The 23899-nt window shown below is 41.7% G+C and overlaps 1 protein-coding gene across 1 annotated transcript in view; it reads left to right on the forward strand.

Annotated features, from left to right (window-relative positions):
* mrps9 (mitochondrial ribosomal protein S9) overlaps positions 1-23899 on the forward strand; it is a 140443-nt gene that overhangs the window by 23028 nt on the left and 93516 nt on the right. The window contains exons 2-4 of the mRNA XM_070891495.1: positions 2900-3079; positions 18049-18111; positions 18209-18239. Of these exons, the coding sequence (XP_070747596.1) occupies positions 2900-3079; positions 18049-18111; positions 18209-18239 (274 nt within the window). The remainder of the gene's footprint in view (positions 1-2899; positions 3080-18048; positions 18112-18208; positions 18240-23899) is intronic.

The raw sequence follows: 23899 nt of genomic DNA on the forward strand, positions 1-23899 counted from the left end.
GGTTATTCATTAACCCTTTCTCATTGCACAACACTAGATCCAAAATACAAAAGCAAAATACTGCAGATGCTGGAATCTGAAATAAAAACAGAAAATGCTGGAAATGTCAGCAGATCAGGCAGATAGAAACAGAATTAACGTTTTAGGTCTGTGGCCCTTTGTCAAAATATAAAATAGCCTGCTTGATAGTTGGTTCCTCAACATACTGATCTAGAAAACTATCTTGTATACATTCCATGAATTCGTCCTTCACATTATTACTGCAAATTTGGTTTGCTCAGTCTATGGGCCCAAGTTTCCACAGGATAAAAAACGGGCGCCAGAAAAAAAACGGCGCCAGAAAAAAAACGCGCTATTCTCGAGCGCTTTGCAGCTCCTTGTCTGTTTGGCGTGGCACCCAGGGGGGCGGAGCCTACACTCGCGCCGATTTTGTAAGTGGGAGGGGGCGGGTACTATTTAAATTAGTTTTTTTCCTGCCGACAACGCTGCCCGTGCGCGTTGGAGCATTCGCGCACGCGCAGTGTGAAAAAAGCATTGGCACTCGGCCATTTTTGTAGTTCTTTGTAGCTGTTTAATTTTTGAACATTTTTTAATAAAAGCACATTGCCATCAGCACATCAGCACTGAGGCTACCCTTCTCACTGTCTCCTTCCCCTCCCCACCCTCCACGGCAACAAACGGCTGTCTCCTTCCCCTCCCTCCCCTCCGCGGCGGCAACAAACCGCTGTCTCCTTCCCCTCCCTCCCCTCTGCGGCAACAAACGGCTGTCTCCTTCCCCACCCCCGCGGGAACGAACGATGGCTGAAGCACTTTCACACAGGTTGGAAGATGGTTTATTTAATCTTTTCTTTGCTTATAAATGTTTATTCAGATTGGATTTATTGGTATAATATTTGTAGAAGTATAAATAAGGATTGATTGTAGAATTTAATGATGTCCCTTCCTCCCCCCCCCCCCCCCCCACCTCGTTCTGGACACCTAATTTGTAACCTGCGCCTGATTTTTTAATGTGTAGAACAGGTTTTTTCAGTTCTACAAAAATCTTCACTTGCTCCATTCTACTTTAGTTTGGAGTACGTTTTCACTGTGGAAACTTTCAAATCAGGCGTCAGTGGCCGGACACGCCCCCTTTTGAAGAAAAAATTCTGTTCCAAAGTAGAACTGTTCTACCTGACTAGAACTGCAGAAAAAAAATGTGGAGAATTGCGATTTCTAAGATAGTCCGTTCTTCACCAGTTGCTCCTAAAAATCAGGCGCAAATCATGTGGAAACTTGGGCCCTATATGTTTATACTCTGCCCTACAGTACAACTTAGTGTTTTCCCAACGATCGATGTTGGGCTAACTGGTCTGTGGTTTCCTGCTTTCTGTCTGCCTCCTTTTTTGGATGGGGGCGTTGCATTTGCGGTTTTCCAGTCCTCTGGGACCTCCCCGGGATCCGGTGAGTTTTGGTGGATTGCAGCCAGTGCAGCCACTTTTACTATGAATTCCATGTAGAGGGAGGTCCTGTGGGAAGGAGGACAGTCGGAGTATGTTTGAGTTTGTGTGTATGTATTGGCACATGCGGCGGAGCCTGGTCTCCAGTTATCTTGAATCCCCTTGCCACTGGACCAAGACCTTGCTCCGTCAAGCCCATGTGCAATGGCTACCCCACGTTAAAAGAATTCACGTACAGGCATCTTCCACCGTTTAAAATGAGTTCATCAGTCACCCGAGTACTCATTTTTAGTGTGGAAGCAAGTCATCCTCGACCCCGAGGGACTGCCTACGATGATGATAATTACAACTACTGTTTGGGGGCATATAAACTACTCCCACCAATGTTTTCTGCCCCTTGTTCTTACCTCCACCCAAAACTAATTCTACTACTTGATATTCAGAGCTAAGATCCTTTCTTCTGTCTTGATCCCATCCTTTATTATCCGGGGTACCCCACCTCCTTTTCCAATTTGCTTATCTCTTCTAAAAGTTAAGTATTATGGAATGTTTAGATCCCAACCTTGGTCACTTTGCAACCACGTCTCCGTAACAGCTATTAGATCAAACCTATTAATTTCTATCTGCAATATTCATCCATTTTGTTGCGAATGCTTCACGCATTCAGATAGAGGTGCCTTTAACATTGACTTTTTTTCTGCTGATGTCACTGTAGTCACTGATGCCCTATTACCTTTGTTATTCTCTCAGTCCCTTCCTGATCAACTCTGTTTATTTTTACCCAAAACTCTGCTCTGCTCTCGAGCCTTGACATTTCTCTTGCTGCTTTTAAATTTACTCTTTCCTGAATCCTGTCTCTTTTCTCCCCCTGCCCCTCATTAGTTTAAAGCTCTGTCCACTGCCCCAGTTACTCGATTCGCCAGGACACTGGATCCAGACCGCTTTAAGTGGTGCCCATCCGAGCGGAGCAGCTCCCTCTTTCCCCAGTACTGGTGCCAGTGCCCCACGAAGCACAACCCCTGCTTCCGATGCCACTCTTTGAGCCACGCATTTAATCTTCTAATCTGCTTATCCTTATGACACTTGGTGTGTGGCTTGGGTAATAACCCAGAGATTATTACCTTTTGAGATTCTACTTTTTAATTTGGGCACCAACTCCCCAAACTCAGCAGAACCTCATTTTTAGTTCTCTCTGGATCAAAGTGTCCAAGTAACTCTTCCCCTCTCCCCCCCCCCCCCCCCCAGCTCAAGATCAACAACTCTCCGCTGCAGTTCCTGAAGATGCAGGCACTTGCTGCAAACGTAGTTGTCGGGGATCGCAATGTTGTCCATATGCACCCACATGCTGCAGTTGTGGCACAGCATCTGCCCTGCAGTTTGAACTGGTGCTCTCCACTCTATCTCCTGTAACAGTTGGAACTGGTGCGCGCCAATAAGATAATGCCTTTTTTGTTTCATTCCAGATAATGAGATTAATCTGCACCAGCTCCTCTTTGCAGAGGAAGAGTATGGCTGCAACATTCCATGCGAAGTATACTGAAGAATTCATTAAGCAGCAGATTGAAGAGTTCAATATTGGGAAGAGACATCTGGCTAACATGATGGGTGAGGATCCAGAAACAATTAATCAGGAGGATATTGATGTAAGTTGATCTCTGACATTACTTTTTGTTATCCATATATACACATGTTCACCCTTTCCCACCCAGGTGTATCTCACTCTACCGCTTTCAACGACTGTAGCAGGTTGTAGCCTTGCTTCATGCTGTTGTTGAAGTGTACCTGCACTGAAACTGCAGGAAGGCAAGAACATACACTTGTCCATACCAGAAACATTAAAAAAGCATAGATGAGGTAAGTCATTATATAAAATGTTACTGCACAAAAACAGGCCATTCAGCCCAACAGATCTATGCCGGTGTTTATGCTCCATGCAAGCCTCTTGCCACCTTACTTCTGGGAGGGTTAGTCTGTTGCATCCTGGAGAGAAAGTTTCCTGACTCTAGCTTTCTTTTGCCTTGGTTGCTCTTTTTACAAATTTACCTCAAAAATATTTAAAAAACTAGAGTAAAAGTGGGTTCAGGGTGGGGCAGGATGGATCATTGGAGAAGGTGTAGCTACATGGGGAAGGGAGGAAAGAACTGGAGGCAGCTGAATGGATGGTCACTATCTTAGTGACAAAGAAGTCCATGAGCTCCTCGCAGTTGGTGGATCTGAGGGTGAAGGAGGCAGGAGTGTGAGCTTTAAGAAGACAGTAGGTGGGGTTGTTATGTTTGCTCTCAAATGCTCCAGGGTTATTTTGGCAGAGGAGAGTGAGGTCTAATGGCACTTGATGTAGTCCAGCCAGATGCGGTGATGGAAGAGTAAACCAATTTTACACGAGATACCCTCATGTCTGTATCCCTTTTGATCTGAAGGAGCAAAGTTGGGGGCCATATAAAAGGGGACTGACAGGAATGGGAAAGAATAATGGTTTTATTGGGGACAAGGGCACCAAAGATTGAGGTAAAGGAGCAAAACAATGGCTGCAAAAGCATTGTGTCGAATAGAGGGTCATGGGCTAGGCAATTAGGAGTTGGAACGTGCAGTTGTAATTGATTTGGTGGGGGGGGGGAAAAGAGTGTTTTCCAGGGGTGGATGCAGAAGGAAGTGGAGTTGTAAGGAGGTAAGGGATGTGCTTGGTGAGGGATACAAGGAGGTAGTTGGAACTGGCCTGGTCATTGAGACCATGGAATATGGGATGGCCATACACAGTTAGCTGTGTATATGGGTAGGAGAGTTTATATGGATGCAGAGATTTAAGGAGGTCAGAGGGCAAGGGGAGCTGAGCTGAAGATTGAACACTAAGGATGAGGAATTGCTCAGTCTGAAGGAGGTAGAGAGGGAAGCTATCTCGGGGGAGGGAGGAATGACTTATTTAAAGAACTATCACCAGCACAGACACACTGGGCTAAAGGGCTTCATTGTATACAGTAGATTCTGTGATTATATGAGTAAAATTAAATGTTACGAGTGTTTCCTCTCGATACACATGTGCTGCATATAGCTGGTAACAGCAACTGATAAATTGTTGAATTTTCAGTTCCATTCCTGTTGATGATGTAGACCTGCAGCTTCTAAATTATATGAGGAATGATCAAAGTGTATTTTGGTGTGCGTCAAAGTAATGCATACGTTCATATATGGGATTTAAAGTGATGGAGGTCATCTTGTATGCCATTATAAAAGCTAAGGATTGTAGGTGGGGTGGTACTTTCTCGTACTTGCTTAAAACAATAGGAAATATGTAAGAAGTACGATTTATTAAAAATTGTAAAAATGCTGGAAAATCTCAGCAAATCAGGCCCTGCTCTGACGCAGAGTTATGCCTGGCACGCTAACTTGTCTCTCTCCACAGATGCTGTGCTGTGACTTGCTGAGTCTTTCCAGCATTTTCTGTTTTGATTCCCAGCATTGCAGTATATATTTTTTGTATCACCAATTGTAGCTGTCGCTGAGCCTTGGTCTTATATATTTGCAATGTATGTTGAGTAGAGTGAGCTCTGTTTAGTCACAGCATCACAAGTCCAGTAGCAAGTGTTGAACCCAAGAGATAGGGAGATTCACCCCACAGCATGAGGACAATTGGCAAGTACAATGCAAATAATTTCTAGTCTTGCATGTTTTCCTTCATTTTAAAGCAAGCCTATCTGAATGAACTAAGCTAAATTTAACTTTTTAAGTCCAATTTATAAATGGACACAAAATTGGATTAGTGTTGGACTATAATGGATTATTATGAATTTATTTGTTCTGATGTCAGTAAAGACAGAATTGGTAAATTGTTTACATTTTTTTGAAGCAATCAGTCCGATGGCAGCGGTTTATCATTAATAATTGCTTACAAAGTCAGTAACGATCATGTAGACCTTGTGGACTGACATTTACAAAAGTTTGTTTACTACAAAAAAACAGATTTTAAAGAGAAGGATAGGGTAGATGACAAATACTTTGTGTAAAAAGTGCTCCCCACCTGCAAGTTTAATACTTTACTGCATTCTGCTGCACTAGTCTCCAGCTTCACTTTCCACAACACTGGTGTGCTGTTCCATACAGCACCTCAAATTTTCTACACTGGAGGGAACATAGTGAGTGATGACGCAGCTCCTTGGAGCATAGAAATTTCCTGCTGCTTGAAGTAAGGGTACTTCTCCCAGTAAAAGCTGTCTCTTTAATTTGCATTACTTGGCTGTAAATAAGGGAGTTTGCTTTAACGTAGGTATATATGATACACTGCAGTAGAAGATATTTTAAAAAGTACTTTCAAAATGAGAAAATAATTTGAAACTGCTAATCTGAACAACTCTATTGAACTTGTCTTTAAATACACTTGTATGTTTTTTTTTCTAATTGATTTACTTTGCCTATTTCATCCATTATACAATTATTCATGACATATTATGATTTCTACTCATTTATAATAAATAAAGTTGTTAAGACAAGCGTGTCTAAGTGAAATTGACAACTAACATTAAGTGCCAGATGTTGATTATGGAGCTGCAAGAATCTGCTGAGAACAGTTTAAATAAATTAGCACCTGCACATTAGCTGGTCTTGCTATTAATTTATAAGCGAATCAGTAGAAATGACATTTGGTTGAGTCATTGATTAAGTAAATAGCTACATTTTCACTGCCCAGGCAGGATAACTAATTGATAGAGAAGGCCAACATGACCTGCTGCTTTTCCCAAGTCAATGGTACAGTCATATTCAATTCACTGTCACTAAAACAGGTGAAATGATGCCTACTTAGGCATTGTCAACTTGGCACTTTGCCTGGATTTTGCTAGCTAAATTAAACTTTAGAAATCCGATTTATAAATGAACACAAAATTGGGTTAGTGCTGGGTTATAATGGAATTTCTGTTATCAAATTATGTTTCCTTCTATAGTCCTCAAAGAAGGTACAATCTGTAAATTGTTGAATTCAAAAGGAATAGCAACGACCGTATAGAAATCTTGTGGATCAGCGTTTCCAAAATAGCTTTAATACAAAAAAAAATAATGTGACATTTTATGGGGAGAAGCATATGTGATTTTTTATTAGTCTAATGTGTGATAATCTGGGGCTTTAATGTGCTAAGTTTGAGACAAAAAATGTATTGCATAAAGCAGTAACTTTATTTTGTAAAATTAGGAAGTACATTGATTAGGTTTCTCATTAAGAGTACATTTACACCTTACCTGTGGTGTCAGACTGCTTTGCACCAATGCTGCAGTTATAGTGCAAGCACAGCCTGGATTTAAGGTGTGCCCAACCTGATATAACGCAAAGTGGAGTGAGACTTTCCAGAGAGGGGAGTATTACTCTTCTTCATTTTGGAGTCAGATCAGGACTCTCCACCTAATTTACACTATCCAAATGTGGAGTCCATGCAAAACCAAAATTGCTTGGTGCCAATGCCACACCAAACTGAAAATGCATCATAATGTGGTAAATATTACTGTATGTTTCAACAGTCAAAAATGCTTTTGGACTTTAAATAAAGGGTTGGTTCACAGGTGATGGCTTGGTTACATAGCATATTAGTCGCAATGCATATTAATATAGATGTGCTGTTATGAAAAAAGAACACACAGATTTCCTCCATCCCCAAATAGTTGCCACTGAGTGAGATATTCCTGCCTAGATCACCCAAGGATGTAGGAAGTTAAAGGTAGGAGGTGTGCACCAAATGTTGTTTTTTTTTTCCCCCTTCAGTTTAGGAAGGGTGAAATCACTCCAGGTTAATCTTGGTTTTCCCCTCCCCAGCCTGGTATCAGCTCATCTGCTTGACATCTTTGATGGGGATTGGTACCCGAGCACACATCCTGAGAATAATTTAGACTTAAGATCGTCATTGCTATCCTGCCCAGACTGATGTGAAATTTGACACAATGCAAGGTTGAAGCCAACTTTTTTTACAGTTACTATCTCTTGATAGGATCTTTGTCAGAATGGATGGTGATGTGATGCAAACTTGCTATGCCTTGGGAAGTCAATGATTGAATCTGATTTCTTAGATTATAATTACAACTGTTTGGAGAGTTCCACCAGATGATGAAACAAATAATATCTAAACTTCAACTCATATGTTTGTAAAGAGCACAGCATTACAGTTTTCATAATATCCTGTAACACATTATTTGGGACAAGCTTATTTTTTTACATGGCCTGCTATTTCAGCATTGTGTGGTGAAAGTTGCAATAATAAAATTTCAATATTGCTGATGGTAAATTCCAGATAACCTGATTCCTTAGTCACATGCAAAGATCCAGTGCTCTAAAATGCTCTATATTGAATTCCTGAGTTGTTTATCCCATTTCTCAACACAAGCATACACTTTCCTCCATTTAATTTTCAGTACTTCATTCCTAAAAAACAATACATGTTAATCTAATTGCACATCAACTCGCTCTTTTATATGTTGATAGCATAATTCTGTCAATAGTTTGCAGAATAAATGAATAGACCAATTTATTCTCACATTACAACAGTGACTACATTCCAAAAGTACTTCATTGGCTGTAAAGCACTTGAGATGTCCGTTGGTCGCGAAAAGCACTACAGCTATATAAATCCAAGTCTGTCTTTCTTTACCAATTTATTACAGCTCAAATGTTCTCTTCTGCATTCCACATGATGTGGATAGGGCAAAAGAAGATGGGTTTGAATGTCGAAGATGGGTTTGAATGTCAAACCTGTAAGCCTGTCCATATATTTTTGAGCAATTCCTCATCCTGTGCATAGCAGTGATTTAACAGATTCTTAATCATTCAGCATCTTCCCATTACTGTTTACTCACACTAACACAAGTCAGCTTTTATAGACTTTCTATGAACTGAAACTTAAACTTGCGAATTGAAATATATGGGAAAATATACAGGACAATTTACCTTTTTATAATGGGTTATAGTAGGGATATTACTGTATACTTCTGATCTGAGTTCAGGCTAGAATTAATAATTTGAATTGATTATAAGATGGAAATTTTTGTAGAAGCAAAAATAAATCCGATAAAGACAATACAGTCCTTGATTCTCAGTGTTACTTTTGAAACAGTTTTTGTGATAAAGTAACAAAGTATTTTGCAATTCATACTGTCAAGTTTTATATTGAGAGGCAGATTTCTGGATCAACACATGGTGTAGGGTGAAGGGTTCAAATTATTGGCCCACTGAGACAACTACTGGGGATAATGTTTTACCACCAAGGAGACGCATTCAGATTTGCTGCTAGTATAAATAAAACAGTTGACAAGGATTTAAGTTAGGAAATTGGGGGAAGGAATAGTAAATAGCCAATAGATGTAGGATTCACTGAAACCTCGATAAAGGAAGTGAGGAACAAATAAATCTGCAGGAGTATATGTGCTTCATGAAGGAGAGAAAAGGAAAATAAGAAAGAGGAGGGGGGGTGACACTGTTTGTCAGGGAAGGTTTATATGTTGCTGAAAAACCGGATTGGGAATTGAAATTGAATGTCTTCAGGTAAATATAGAAGATAGAAATGGGCAAATGTTAGTAGTGAAAATATGTGCAGGCCACTCCAAAATAAAAAGGTGGCTATTCTGCTGCAGGACATTATAAAAACAGATTAATGCTAAGACTTTAGTTATAATTGTAAGATTTCAATCTTTCTGCCATACACTGGGAGTTACTGTGGGGGATAATCTGTATGCACAAGGGGGTTTAGTGAAGTACTCAAGCAGCAAGATGCTCGGTGATTATGAAAGTGCAGAAAGGTATGAGTTTCAGCCTTGAAGTGCAGTGGAGAATAATTTTTTTTTTATAATTAATAATTGTGTGAAGTGACTAAGTGGAGTTTGGTTCTTGTTAGATTATCGGAAAATGAAGTCTCTGGAGCACAGGATTGCTGTGCTTGAGCAATTAGCCACACTCGACAGCATCAGAGAGGATGAGGGGTTTCTGGATGGTATTATCCAGAATGTGGTCACCCAAGAAGTGGTACTAGACCCTTCAGGCCATAGAGCTATGTAGAAGGAGAGAAGTGACCATCTGCAGAGCAGCATATGACCGAGATAAAAGTATGTTTCAGGTCTTGCAGTGGGAGCTCAAAGAAAACGAGACCGAAAAGAGGGTATTCTCTAGACTGATTCCTGCTCCACACACTAGACACGTTAACATAGAAACATAGAATAGAAAATAGGTGCAGGAGTAGGCCATTCGGCCCTTCGAGCCTGCACCGCCATTCAATGAGTTCATGGCTGAACATGCAACTTCAGTACCCCATTCCTGCTTTCTCATCAAACCCTTTGATCCCCCTAGTAGTAAGGACTACACCTAACTCCTTTTTGAATATATTTAGTGAATTGGCCTCAACAACTTTCTGTGGTAGAGAATTCCACAGCTTCACCACTCTCTGGGTGAAGAAGTTTCTCCTCATCGCGGTCCTAAATGGCTTACTCCTTATCCTTAGACTGTGGATGGACTTCCCCAACATTGGGAACATTCTTACTGCATCTAACCTTTCTAAACCTGTCAGAAACATTTAAAATTCTATGAGATACCCTCTCATTCTTCTGAACTCCAGTGAATACAAGCCCAGTTGATCCAATCTTTCTTGATATGTCAGTCCCGCCATGCCGGGAATCAGTCTGGTGAACCTTCGCTGCACTCTCTCAATAGCAAGAATGTCTTTCCTCAAGTTAGGAGACCAAAACTGTACACAATACTCCAGGTGTGGCCTCACTAAGGCCCTGTACAACTGTAGTAACACCTCCTTGCCCCTGTACTCAAATCCCCTCGCTATGAAGGCCAACATGCCATTTGCTTTCTTAACTGCCTGCTGTACCTGCATGCCAACCTTCAATGACTGATGTACCATGACACCCAGGTCTCGTTGCACCTCCACTTTTCCTAATCTGTCACCATTCAGATAATAGTCTGTGTCTCTGTTTTTACCACCAAAGTGGATAACCTCACATTTATCCACATTATACTTCATCTGCCACGCATTTGCCCACTCACCTAACCTATCCAAGTCACTCTGCAGCCTCATAGCATCCTCCTCGCAGCTCTCACTGCCACCCAACTTAGTGTCATCTGCAAATTTGGAGATACTACATTTAATCCCCTCGTCTAATGTAAACAGCTGCGGCCCCAGCACAGAACCTTGTCATTCTGAAAAGTACCCATTTACTTCTACTCTTTGCTTCCTGTCTGCCAACCAGTTCTCAATCCGTGTCAGCACACTGCCCCCAATCCCATGTGCTTTAACTTTGCACATTAATCTCTTGTGTGGGACCTTGTCGAAAGCCTTCTGAAAGTCCAAATACACCACATCAACTGGTTCTCCTTTGTCCACTCTACTGGAAACGCCCTCAAAAAATTCCAAAAGATTTGTCAAGCATGATTTCCCTTTCACAAATCCATGCTGACTTGGACTTATTATGTCACCTTTTTCCAAATGCGCTGCTATGACATCCTTAATTGATTCCATCGTTTTACCCACTACCGATGTCAGGCTGACTGGTCTATAATTCCCTGTTTTCTCTCTCTCCCTCCCTCCTTTTTTAAAAAGTGGGGTTACATTGGCTACCCTCCACTCCATAGGAACTGATCCAGAGTCTATGGAATGTTGGAAAATGACTGTCAATGCATCCGCTATTTCTAAGGACACCTCCTCAAGTACTCTGGGATGCAGTCCATCAGGCCCTGGGGATTTATCGGCCTTCAATCCCATCAATTTCCCCAACACAATTTCCCGACTAATAAGGATTTCCCTCAGTTCCTCCTTCTTACTGGACCCTCTGACCCCTTTTATATCCGGAAGGTTGTTTGTGTCCTCCTTAGTGAATACCGAACCGAAGTACTTGTTCAATTGGTCTGCCATTTCTTTGTTTTCCGTTATGACTTCCCCTGATTCTGACTGCAGGGGACCTACGTTTGTCTTTACTAACCTTTTTCTCTTTACATATCTATAGAAGCTTTTGCAGTCCGTCTTAATGTTCCCTGCAAGCTTCCTCTCGTACTCTCTTTTCCGTGCCCTAATCAAGCCCTTTGTCCTCCTCTGCTGAGTTCTAAATTTCTCCCAGTCCCCGGGTTCGCTGCTATGTCTGGCCAATTTGCATGCCACTTCCTTGGCTTTAATACTATCCCTGATTTCCCTTGATAGCCACGGTTGAGCCAGCTTCCCTTTTTTATTTTTATGCCAGGCAGGGATGTACAATTCTTGTTGTTCATCCATGCGGTCTCTAAATGTCTGCCATTGCCCATCCATTGTCAACCCCTTAAGTATCATTCGCCAATCTATCCTAGCCAATTCACGCCTCATACCTTCAAAGTTACCCTTCTTTAAGTTCTGGACCATGGTCTCTGAATTAACTGTTTCATTCTCCATCCTAATGTAGCATTCCACCATATTATGGTCGCTCTTCCCCAAGGGGCCTCGCACAACGAGATTGCTAATTAATCCTCTCTCATTACAGAACACCCAGTCTAAGATGGCCTCCCTCCTAGTTGGTTCCTCGACATATTGGTCTAGAAAACCATCCCTTATGCACTCCAGGAAATCCTCCTCCACCGTATTGCTTCCAGTTTGGTTCACCCAATCTATATGCATATTAAAGTCACCCATGATAACTGCTGCACCTTTATTGCATGCACCCCTAATTTCCTGTTTGATGCCCTCCCCAACATTTCTACTACTGTTTGGAGGTCTGTACACAACTCTCACTAATGTTTTTTGCCCTTTGGTGTTCTGCAGCTCTACCCATATAGATTCCACATCATCCAAGCTAATGTCCTTCCTAACTATTGCATTAATCTCCTCTTTAACCAGCAATGCTACCCCACCACCTTTTCCTTTTATTCTATCCTTCCTGAATGTTGAATACCCTTGGATGTTGAGTTCCCAGTCCTGATCATCCTGGAGCCACGTCTCTGTAATCCCAATCACATCATATCTGTTAACATCTATTTGCACAGTTAATTCATCCACCTTATTACGGATACTCCTTGCATTAAGACACAAAGCCTTCAGGCTTGTTTTTTTAACAGCCTTTGTCCTTTTAGAATTATGATGTAGTGTGGCCCTTTTTGTTTCTTGCCTTTGTTTACTCGGCCTTCCATTATTGCTTTTTACCTTTCTACCATCTGTTTCTGACTGCATATTACTTCGCCCTGTCTCACTGCATAGGTTCTCATCCCCCTGCCATATTAGTTTAAACACTCCCGAACTGCATTAGCAAATGTTTCCTCCAGGACATCAGTTCCAGTCCTGCCCAAGTGCAAACCGTCCCTTTTGTACAGGTCCCACTGCCCCCAGAACCGGTTCCAGTGTCCCAGGAATTTGAATCCCTCCCTCTTACACCACTGCTGAAGCCACGTATTTATTCTAACTATCATGCTCCCTCTACTCTGATTAGCACCAGGCACTGGTAGCAATCCAGAGATTACTACCGTTGAGGTCCTACTTTTAAATTTAACTCCTAGCTCCCTAAATTCAGCTTGTAGGACCTCTTCCCGCTTCTTACCTATATCGTTGGTACCTACATGTACCACGACAACTGGCTGTTCACCCTCCCTCTCCAGAATGCTCTGCAGCCGCTCCGAGACATCCTTGACCCTTGCACCAGGGAGGCAACATACCATCCTGGAATCTCTGTTGCAGCCGCAGAAACTCCTATCTATTCCCCTTACAATAGAGTCCCCTATCACTATAGCTCTCCCACTCTTTTTCCCACCCTTCTGTGCAGCAGAGCCACCCACGGTGCCATGAACCTGGCTGCTGGTGCCTTCCACTGGTAAGTCATCTCCCCCAACAGTACCAAAACGGTATATCTGTTTTGGAGGGAGATGATCGGAGGGGACTCCTGCACTACCTTTCTGCTCTTGCCTTGTCTCTTGGTCACCCATTCCCTATCTGTCCTCGCCCTTACCTGCGGTGCGACCAACTCACTAAATGTGCTATTCACTACATTCTCAGCATCGCGCATGCTCCAGAGTGAGTCCATCCGCAGCTCTAGTGCCATCATGCAGTCTGTCAGGAGCTGCAGCTGGACACACTTCCCGCACACATAGTAGAAGAGGAAAATTATAATTGTTAATGTGGCTGCAAGGCTGGACTAAGAGGGAAGGGTTCACATTATTGGGCCATTGCAGCAAGTTCTGGAACAATGAAAGGTCTTCATTTGAATCTAAGAAGTGCCAACATTTTCGCATAGAGGGTAAATAGAGCAGTGGGAGGGTTTAAATTAATTTTGTAATGGATGGGAAAGTGTACATTTGAGTAAAGAGAAATCTGCATTAATAATGTTGGAATAGAAGTTAGGGGTGTTATTTTGATGGAAGGATGAAAACTGGTGCTAAATGGGTGCTGTGGTAATACGACACGCCTGTTTGAAAGTCTGCTTTTAGCATTCAATTTTGGGCCTAATTGCTGATTACCATATATTGAACTTACCTGGAAGTGCTAGAACAGACACCTGCAGGTTTAGCACTCCAGCGCTGACTAGAAGCAATTTTCGTGGAGCAGTGTATGTGCACTCCATGCACCCACTTGCAGTGAAGGTGTGGAGTGCACTGGCTGACACGCAGCGACAGATTTCAAGATGGCTCCGGGACCGAGGGAGATGGCGCACAGGTTCTCGTATGTGGCATTGGAGGTCCTCGTGGAGGAGGTCCAGAGAGATGGCCTTTACCCACAAGGGAAAGAGAAGGTATCTCCTCTCTCCCTCTGTTGCAGCAGCTAGTGCTGCTCTACCTGGCCTCGTGTCCTCCTCTCATTCTGCCTGCAGACCAAGGGGGACCTCCAGCAAGATGACCATGTCCAAGCATTCTCTTTTTCTCTCGGTGACTCCCATAAAGTAGAGCAGCACAGCACTTACTCTTTTAGGTGAAGTCCTCAGAGAATTTCCAGAATAAAGGTTGATAAAGTGTTGAACTCTTTAGGGAGACTTTTTGGCACATTTTTTTTTAATGTGTTTCAAAAGTCCTCTTCAAACCACTAGCAGCAAATGAATAGTAAAAGGTGATATGCATTTAAACAATGCTCGCAATCCTCAGCAGCGACATGTTTACTCCCAATTAGCTGGTCGCTATTAGGAGAGGGCATCAGGTCAAGCGTTATCCACCAAAATGCCGTGCCGTCTCATTAATGAGTGCTGCCAAGCAATTTAAGTGGCAATCAACCCCTTAACGATTCCTCAGGCTGCCGTTTCTACCACGCTTCAACCACTTTACCAAGATGCCATCTTGTGCTAAAATGCATGTTAAACAGGCGTTGCAGCTCAAGACCCCATCTTGGCCACCTCGGAGGCTTTTTAGTGCCTAAAGGAGCAGGTGAAAATCGGCCCCAGGAGATTTAGCTGAAACAAATAGTGATAAAATATCATCAGAGGAGAAAAGCAAAGGAGGCAGTGAGACAGTGAAAGAAAAAAATCGGGTTGAGGACAAGGCAAACAATATCAAAGAATGAAATGAGGAAAACAGAAGAAGGATGTTTAATTTCAAAATTCAAAAAATTGGAATCGGGATTGAGTTATATATAAATGCCCAAAACATTTAAAACAAAATTGGAGAGCAAGAAGCATTAATAACTATGGAAGGATATGGTGTTGATGCTCTAATGTGGCTTAAGTTGTTCAGGAGTGGAAACTTAATGCAACATTTTCAGGATCTATAGGGAGGAGAAAATGATGGTGAGTGGTAGTGTTAGTAAAGGATTCTATCACAGCGCTGGAGCATAGGAATGTGCGAGGGGGTTGTGTTAAGACAGAATCCTTATGAATCGAATTAAGAAATTCTTTGTGCCCATTAGAGGCTGTCAAACAGTGGTTATGAGGCCGAGATGAGATCTGCAGATAGTTTAGAAATATACAAGATAAGTCACCAGACTATTGAAAAAAGTAAGAGAGGAGATAGCAGAACCGCTAGTCCTATGTTTTCATAAGAACATAAGAAATAGGAGCAGGAGTAGGCCATACGGCCCCTCGAGCCTGCTCCGCCATTTAATACGAACATGGCTGATCCGATCATGGACTCAAGTCCACTTCCCTGCCTGCTCTCCATAACCCCTTACCCCTTATTCCCTTATTGTTTAAGAAACTGTCTATTTCCGTCTTAAATGTATTCAATGTCCCAGCTTCCACAGTTTTCTGAGGCAATGAATTCCACAGATCCCCAACCCTCAGAGAAGAAGTTTCTCCTCATCTCAGTTTTAAATGGGCGGCCCCTTATTCTAAGATTATGTCCTCTAGTTCTAGTCTCCCCGATCTATGGAAACATCTTCTCTGCATCCACTTTGTCAAACCCCCTCATAATCTTATACGTTTCGATAAGATCACCTCTCATTCTTCTGAATTCCAATGAGTAAAGGCCCAATCTACTCAACCTTTCCGCATAAGTCAACCCCCTCATCTCTGGAATCAACCTTGTGAACCTTCTCTGAACTGCCTCCAAAGCAAGTATATCCTTTCGTAACTATGGAACCCAAAACTGCACGCAGTATTCCAGATGCGGCCTCACCAATACCCTGTACAACTGTAGCAAGACTTCCCTGCTTTTATACTCCATCCCCTTTACAATAAAAGCCAAGATTCCATTGGCCTTCCTGATCACTTGCTGGACCTGCAGACTAACCTTTTGTGTTTCATGCTCAAGTACCCCCAGGTCCTGCTGTACTGCGGCACTTTGCAATCTTTCTCCCTTTAAATAATAACTTGCTCTTTGATTTTTTTTTCTGCCAAAGTGCATGACCTCACACTTTCCAACATTATACTCTATCTGCCAAATTTTTGCCCACTCACTTAGCCTGTCTATGTCCTTTTGCAGATTTTTTTAATGTTCTCTTCACACATTGCATTTCCTCCCATCTTTGTGTCGTCGGCAAACTTGGCTACGTTACACTCGGTCCCTTCCTCCAAGTCATTAATCTAGATTGTAAATAGTTGGGGTCCCAGCATTGATCCCTGCAGCACCCCACTGGTTACTGATTGCCAACCCAAGAATGAACCATTTATCCCTACCCTCTGTTTTCTATTCGTTAGCCAATCCTCTATCCATGCTAATATATTACCTTAAATATGCAAATTGTGCAATAGAACTGGAGGGTAGCCAATATAACACCTTGTTCAATAAGGTAGGAAATAATAAAGCAGATAACTATAGACCAGTTAGTCTAATTGTAATTGTGGACAAATTAGAAATAGACTCTATTATATACATACAGGTACAACGTCTGAAATCCGTAATCCTCGGGACTGAGTCCGTGCCGGATTTGGGGTTTTTCCGGATTTCAGACAAGAAAATCAATAGTCTGAAATCCAGAATCCTCGACCGAATCCATGCCATTTTTTCTGGATTTCAGACAAGAAAAACAAGTCTGAAATCTGGAATCCTCAACTGAATCCGTGCCGGATTTTTGGTTTTGCCGGATTTTTGATCTCGCCACTTGCACTGGTGCTCAGGGCTATCCAGATCCAAGGGGAAGGATTCCTGACCCCAGTGATTGCTCAATCCCTCCAGATAGGGTCAGTGAGCCCGGTGGCTGGTCATCGATGAGCGGGTCCCTGGATGAGTGCGTGCCGCACAGAGGGTGGGCGAGGTGCTGAATTTCCATCACTCGCTCATCTCTATACCTCGATGATTCAAAGCCGCCCCCCAGCGCTGCGCTTTTTACCTCTTTCTTCGTCCCTTGCTGCCTAATGTCACCATCTTGGCCGCCTCAAAAATGTTCCTTTTGTCGGACAATAATTCCGGACAACTCCATCTGGGATGTGCAAAATGTCAGGTTTTTGGACAATTCTGGTTGTCACAATTCTGGATTCGGGAAGTTGCACCTCTATATAGATTATATAGATGATTTGGACATTGGCATAGAATTTACAGCACAAACACAGGCCATGCCAGTGTTTACACTCCACATGAACCTCCTCTCACTCTATTTACCACATCTCACCCGATCGACATATTCTTCTATTCCTTTCTCCCACATGTACCTATCTAGCTTCCCCTTAAATGGATCTATGCTATTCGCCTCAACCATGTGATAGTGAATTCCACATTCTCACCACTCTCCGAGTAATGATGTTTCTCCTGAATTCCTCATTGGATTTATTAGTGACTATCTTATTTTTATGGTCAGTGTAAGTTCTCTGTGGCTTCAATGCCCTTTTTATAATGGGGTGCCCCAAACTGCACATAAATTGTTTATGCACCTATAAGCAATGTTTGCTCTAATCTTTATCTCCTAACTGTTCCTCTCCTGAAAGGTGGGTCATGTTAGGGTATAGTATCACAGGTACCTGTGGCCTCCAGTACTTTGCCCAAGTGGCTATGTTTCAAAATTGTTTTTATTTTGGTGGCATAATCCCTTCTGCTTCTATGATTTTTCTTTTTAAAGACGTAAAATCTTTGCTCCCATATCAATGGTGATGAGCAAGTAATGTGATTGTGTTAACATTGAGGACTTCAGTCAGATGTTAAGACATTAAATAATCTCTAACTTGAGGGGAAGGGTGCTTAAAAGAATTATTTATGTCAGTTCATGCAAAACTGACACTCGTGTATTTACACAAAGATTTTTTTATAATACTGTGAGCATTCATTTATTTATCATCTTTGTTCCAGAGAGCTATCAGATACCTTTTCCCATCTGGTTTGTTTGACAAGAAAGCTAGGCCGATCATGAAGGTAATGAAAATGTTTTAGGTCTCCAAGATTTGACTTTGATTCATTTATTATCTACTTATTTACATTTTTTGATTCTAATGTGTCTGATTAATTGCAGCATCCTTTGGAGGTCTTTCCAAAACAGAGGGGTAAGACTACATTATTTTAAATAAGGGTGGTGAGAAGAGGGAGCGGTGTTGATCCATCTTTATAACACCTGAATGTAGATTACCGTAAACTTGTAACGTACATCCTTATGTCATTTATCCATTGTTTTAAATTACAAACACAGTTGCCATCTGTTCATTGGTGTTCTCTACTTTGTCGTCTGCAATCTTTTCCATTGAATTATTCTATAATCCTAAAGGAAGACATGCCTGCTTTATCATGTGTCTTTTATCCATTGTTGTGTCTCTGCTTTAATACTGCTAATCAAAGGCAGACTGGGAGCAATAATTCTGTGTCGAAATTCCTTGCTATGATATGAATGGAAGTGCTACCCACAATCCACTATTCCAATCCCAGATGTTGCATGATGGAGAGTTCTACATAAACACTCTGCTTCCAAGTTGCTTCTAACCAGTAGTTCCCAAAGACATTGTTGGGTTTCGCTTGTATTTCAGCTACTGGTCTCAGAGCAGTATGATGTGTAATTGGCACCCATGTTATACCGAGGCCACATTGAGATGAGTGACAAAAAGTAGCTTTGCATATATATGCTTGGATGTTGGCCCAGAACTCTTTGGGTGGATAATTGTTAATTCACTTGGTACAAACTCAGTGTGAGATGGCCACATGAAGGGCTATCACACCACTTTAGCAAACATCAGACTCCAATCAGAACAAGGCTCCTAAATTATTTTTTACTTCAATGCACACTTATAACAGCACCCAAAGTAACATTTTATAACATTTAGAATTGTGACCATGCAGTAATATATATTCCTCTTTTTTTTTATTACAAAATAATGAGTGGTTGGGCACAGGTTCCTAAGGGTATTCAAACTCGTATTGCTTTGGGGATTTTGATTGAAATTTTAGTGAAGTGCATTTTCATATTTCTTGAAATATTTTTAGAATTATAGGAAAATTTCCTAATATCTCCTATGGCACTTAAATACAAACAAACCATGGCATTGCAACGATGGTAGAAACATGTCATCTGGCTAAAATTGATGCAAGAATTTCCAACTTTAATTCTTTTCTTGGGGTCACAAGTGTGTACTAGACTAATTTTGAGGGAGATCTATTGGCACAAAAAAATTAATTTACATGCTAATTTAATTAAGAATATTTCATAATGAGTCATATGGAGCCATTGCCTATTTAATTTCTGTTTCCTTTTTGCTCGATGCCAATTTAAATCGTGGATTAAAGTATTTTTTGCAAACTGTGTACCTGTACCACAGTGAAACTGAAATAAAATACTGCAGATGCTGAAATCTGGAATAAAAACACAAAATGCTGGAAAACACGCTGTGGAGATAGAAACAGAGTTAACCTTTCAGGTCCATGACCTTACCTGGTTTTTGGTTTTTTTTCTATGATCTTTCTCTTTCTCCCTCCCCTCCTCCTCACACCATGGGCTGGAAAGAAGGGCAAAACTAAAGCTGTGACTCATAGAAGATTGACTTGAACTACTGAGATTATTTCCACTGAGATTATGCTCCACTCAAGCCTCCTCCCATCTTTCCTCATCTAACAGCATAACCCCTTATTCCTATTTCCCTCTTGTGCTTATGTAGTCTCTTCTTAAATGTATCTATACTATTTACCTCAACTGCTCCCTGTGGTAGCGAGTTCCACATTCTCACCACTTTCTGGGTAAAGAGGTTTTATCTGAATTTCCTATTTGATTTCTTGGCGATTGTCTTATATTGATGGCCTCTAGTTTTGCTCTTCCTCGCAAGTGGAAATGCTCTCTCTCTCTCTATCTAAGAACATAAGAAATAGGAGCTCGAGTAGCCCATTTGTTCCCTCGAGCCTGCTCCGCCATTCAATAAGATCATGGCTGATTTGATCATGGGCTCCACTTCCCTGCCCACTCCCCATAACCCTTTACTCCCTTATCGCTCAAAAATCTGTGTATCTCAGCCTTAAATCTATTAAACCTTTCATAATTTTAAATACCTCTATTAGGTCACCCCTCAGCCTTTTTTCAAGCGAAGATACCCAGCCTGTTGATCATTTCCTGATGTGTATACCCTCGCATTTCTGATAACATCCTTGTAAATCTTCTCTGCACCCTCTTCAGTGCCTTTATATCTTTTTTATAATATGGTGACCAGAATTGTACACAGTATTTCAAGTGTGGTCTAAGCAAGGTTCAATGCAAGTTTAGCATAACTAAAGAAGATAACTAGAGACAGAGAAGGCTAAGAGGCAATTTAATAAAAGGTTTTAAAGTGATAGATTTTGATAAAGGTATATCGAGAAAGGCCTGTTTCCTCTGGTTGGGGAGTCTGTGACGAAAGGTCATCCATTTAAAAATCCCCACTGAGAGTGAGGAAAGAGGTTAGGGATGACAGTAGACTCCACACTGACCAGGTCTGGCATTGCAAAAGAGCAATCAAAAAACAATGCTGAGCTGTATTGCCAAATCAGTAGAGTACAAATTTGAGGCTGTCATGTTGAAGCTGCACAATATTCTACTGGGGTTGCACCGTGAATATTGTGAAGATCATTCAGCAGCAGATCAGAACCAGCCCAGTGCAGAGTGCTTTTAACCAACTTCCTATCGATCGTACCACATACTCTTTTAATCTGTGCCTTTATTTATCAACAGGCCTTCTATGTGGCACATTATCAATGTCTTTTAAAAATACATATATACAACATCCATAGCGTTTCCTTTATCAATGCTGACTCTTTCTTCAAAAAACACCATTAAATTTGTCGGACTTGCCTTTGCTAATCTTACTCCATATAACCTCTAAAAGCTTGCCCATTATCAATGTTAAGCTAACTAGTGTATTGTTACCTGATTTATTCCTTTCTGCCTTTTTAAACAGAGTCCTCCAGCACAACTTTGCATCTAAGGATGATGGTAATTGACATAATCAATATGAACTTGCTCTCGTATAGTGCCTTTTAATGTAGAAAAACATCCCAAAGTGCATCACAGACATGGAATCAGAAACTGATGGATGCTGAGCCAAAGAAGTAGCTAAAAGGAGGGGTGCCCAAATATGTGTTTTAAGGAGGGACTTAAGAGGAGAGGGAGGTGGATAGGCTTATGCAGGAAATTCCATAGTGTGGGGCCTTACTTGCATTTAATTGGGCATAGCTACACTGGCGGTCTTACTGAAGTAATTTGCTTAATTTGTTTTGGCTGTAATCAGGATTTGCTGTGCTTGCAGCTCCTACAGAAGATGAAATGGAAGCTGTAGAGGTTTGTCTTTTTGCTGATCACAACGTTGCATAAACAATTACTAGTTTAACCATCAACTGCCTGCAGTAAACTTCACAATGTGTGACTGTGTTCAGAATCTCTCCAGGACTAATTTCTTGTGCTCTTTCAAGAGAAAAACTGTTGACAATCTCATACTGTGATCTTTGAATTTGTGTTGCCACTAGTAGATGCTGTGTTATGAGTGGGGGAGGGGAACAGATCAAATAACCATCTGCAATTTGCATGGTTCAATTATTGCTCATTCACCTGTTGATGAAATGTTGTAGTTTGTCTTTTTGTAAAAAAAAGTCTTACTCAGGTATTGTCCCTTTAACATCAGAAGCAAAAGATAGAAAAAAGAAAAAAAAGTGGAAGGCAGAGAAACCCAAGGCAAAAATTCTAAAAGGGCCACATTACAGCAAAATTCTAAAGGGAGCAAAGTGTGTTAAAAAGACAAGCCTGAAGGCCCTGTGCCTCAGTGCGAGGAGTATTCGTAATAAGGTGGACGAATTAACTGCACAGCAATTAATGAATATGATATAATTGGCATCACGGAGACATGGCTCCAGGGTGACCAAGGCTGGGAACTCAACATCCACGGGGGTTCAATATTCAGGAAGGATAGACAGAAAGGAAAAGGAGGTGGAGTATCGTTGCTGGTTAAAGAGGAAATTAACGCAATAGTAAGGAAGGACATTAGCTTGGATGATGTGGAATCTGTATGGGGGGGAGCAGCGGAATACCAAAGGGCAGAAAACGCTAGTGGGAGTTGTGTACAGACCACCAAACAGTAGTAGTGAGGTTGAGGACAACATGAAACAAGAAATTGGGGATGCGTGCAATAAAGGTACAGCAGTTATCATGGGTGACTTTAATCTACATATAGATTGGGCTAACCAAACTGGTAGCAATACGGTGGAGGAGGATTTCCTGGAGTGTATGAGGGATGGTTTTCGAGACCAATATGTCGAGGAACCAACTAAAGGGCTGGCCATCCTAGACTGGGTGATGTGTAATGAGAAAGGACTAATTAGCAATCTTGTTGTGCGAAGCCCCTTGGGGAAGAGTGACCATAATATGGTAGAATTCTTTATTAAGATGGAGAGTGACACAGTTAATTCAGAGACTTGGGTCCTGAACTTAAGGAAAGGTAACTTCGATGGTATGAGACGTGAATTGGCTAGAATAGACTGGCAAATGATACTTAAAGGGTTGACAGTGGATAGGCAATGGCAAACATTTAAAGATCACATGGATGAACTTCAACAATTGTACATCCCTGTCTGGAGTAAAAATAAAATGGGGAAGGTGGCTCAACCGTGGCTAACAAGGGAAATTAAGGATAGTGTTAAATCCAAGGAAGACGCATATAAATTGGCCAGAAAAAGCAGCAAACCTGAGGACTGGGAGAAATTTAGAATTCAGCAGAAGAGGACAAAGGGTTTAATTAGGAGGGGGAGAAATAGTGTATGAGAGGAAGCTTGCCGGGAACATAAAAGCTGACTGCAAAAGCTTCTATAGATATGTGAAGAGAAAAAGATTAGTGAAGACAAACGTAGGTCCCTTGCAGTCAGATTCAGGTGAATTTATAATGGTGAACAAAGAAATGGCAGACCAGTTGAACAAATACTTTGGTTCTGTCTTCACGAAGGAAATTATGTTAGGGAAATTGATGGGATTGAAGGCTGATAAATCCCTGGGGCCTAATAGTCTGCATCCCAGAGTACTTAAGGAAGTGGTCCTAGAAATAGTGGATGCATTGGTGATCATTTTCCAACAGTCTGTCGACTCTGAATCAGTTCTTATGGACTGGAGGGTAGCTAATGTAACACCACTGTTTAAAAAAGGAGGGAGAGAGAAAATGGGTAATTATAGAAAATAGGTGCAGGAGTAGACCATTCGGCCCTTCGAGCCTACACCACCATTCAATAAGATCATGGCTGATCATTCCCTCAGTACCCCTTTCCCGCTTTCTCTCCATATCCCTTGATCCCTTTAGCCGTAAGGGCCATATCTAACTCCCTCTTGAATATATCCAATGAACTGGCATCAACAACTCTCTGCGGCAGGGAATTCCACAGGTTAACAACTCTGAGTGAAGAAGTTTCTCCTCATCTCAGTCCTAAATGGCCTACCCCTTATCCTAAGACTGTGTCCCCTGGTTCTGGACTTCCCCAACATCGGGAACAATCTACCCGCATGTATCCTGTCCCGTCCCTTCAGAATCTTGTATGTTTCTATGAGATCCCCTCTCATCCTTCGAAACTCCAATGTATAAAGACCCCGTTGATCCAGTATCTCCTCATATGTCAGTCCGGCCATCCCGGGAAACAGTCTGGTGAACTTTCGTTGCACTCCCTGAATAGCAAAAACGTCCTTCCTCAGATTAGGAGACAGGTGAGGCCTCACCCAGGCCCT

The sequence above is a fragment of the Pristiophorus japonicus genome, chromosome 10, assembly GCF_044704955.1.
Source record: "Pristiophorus japonicus isolate sPriJap1 chromosome 10, sPriJap1.hap1, whole genome shotgun sequence".
Lineage (NCBI taxonomy): Eukaryota > Metazoa > Chordata > Chondrichthyes > Pristiophoridae > Pristiophorus > Pristiophorus japonicus.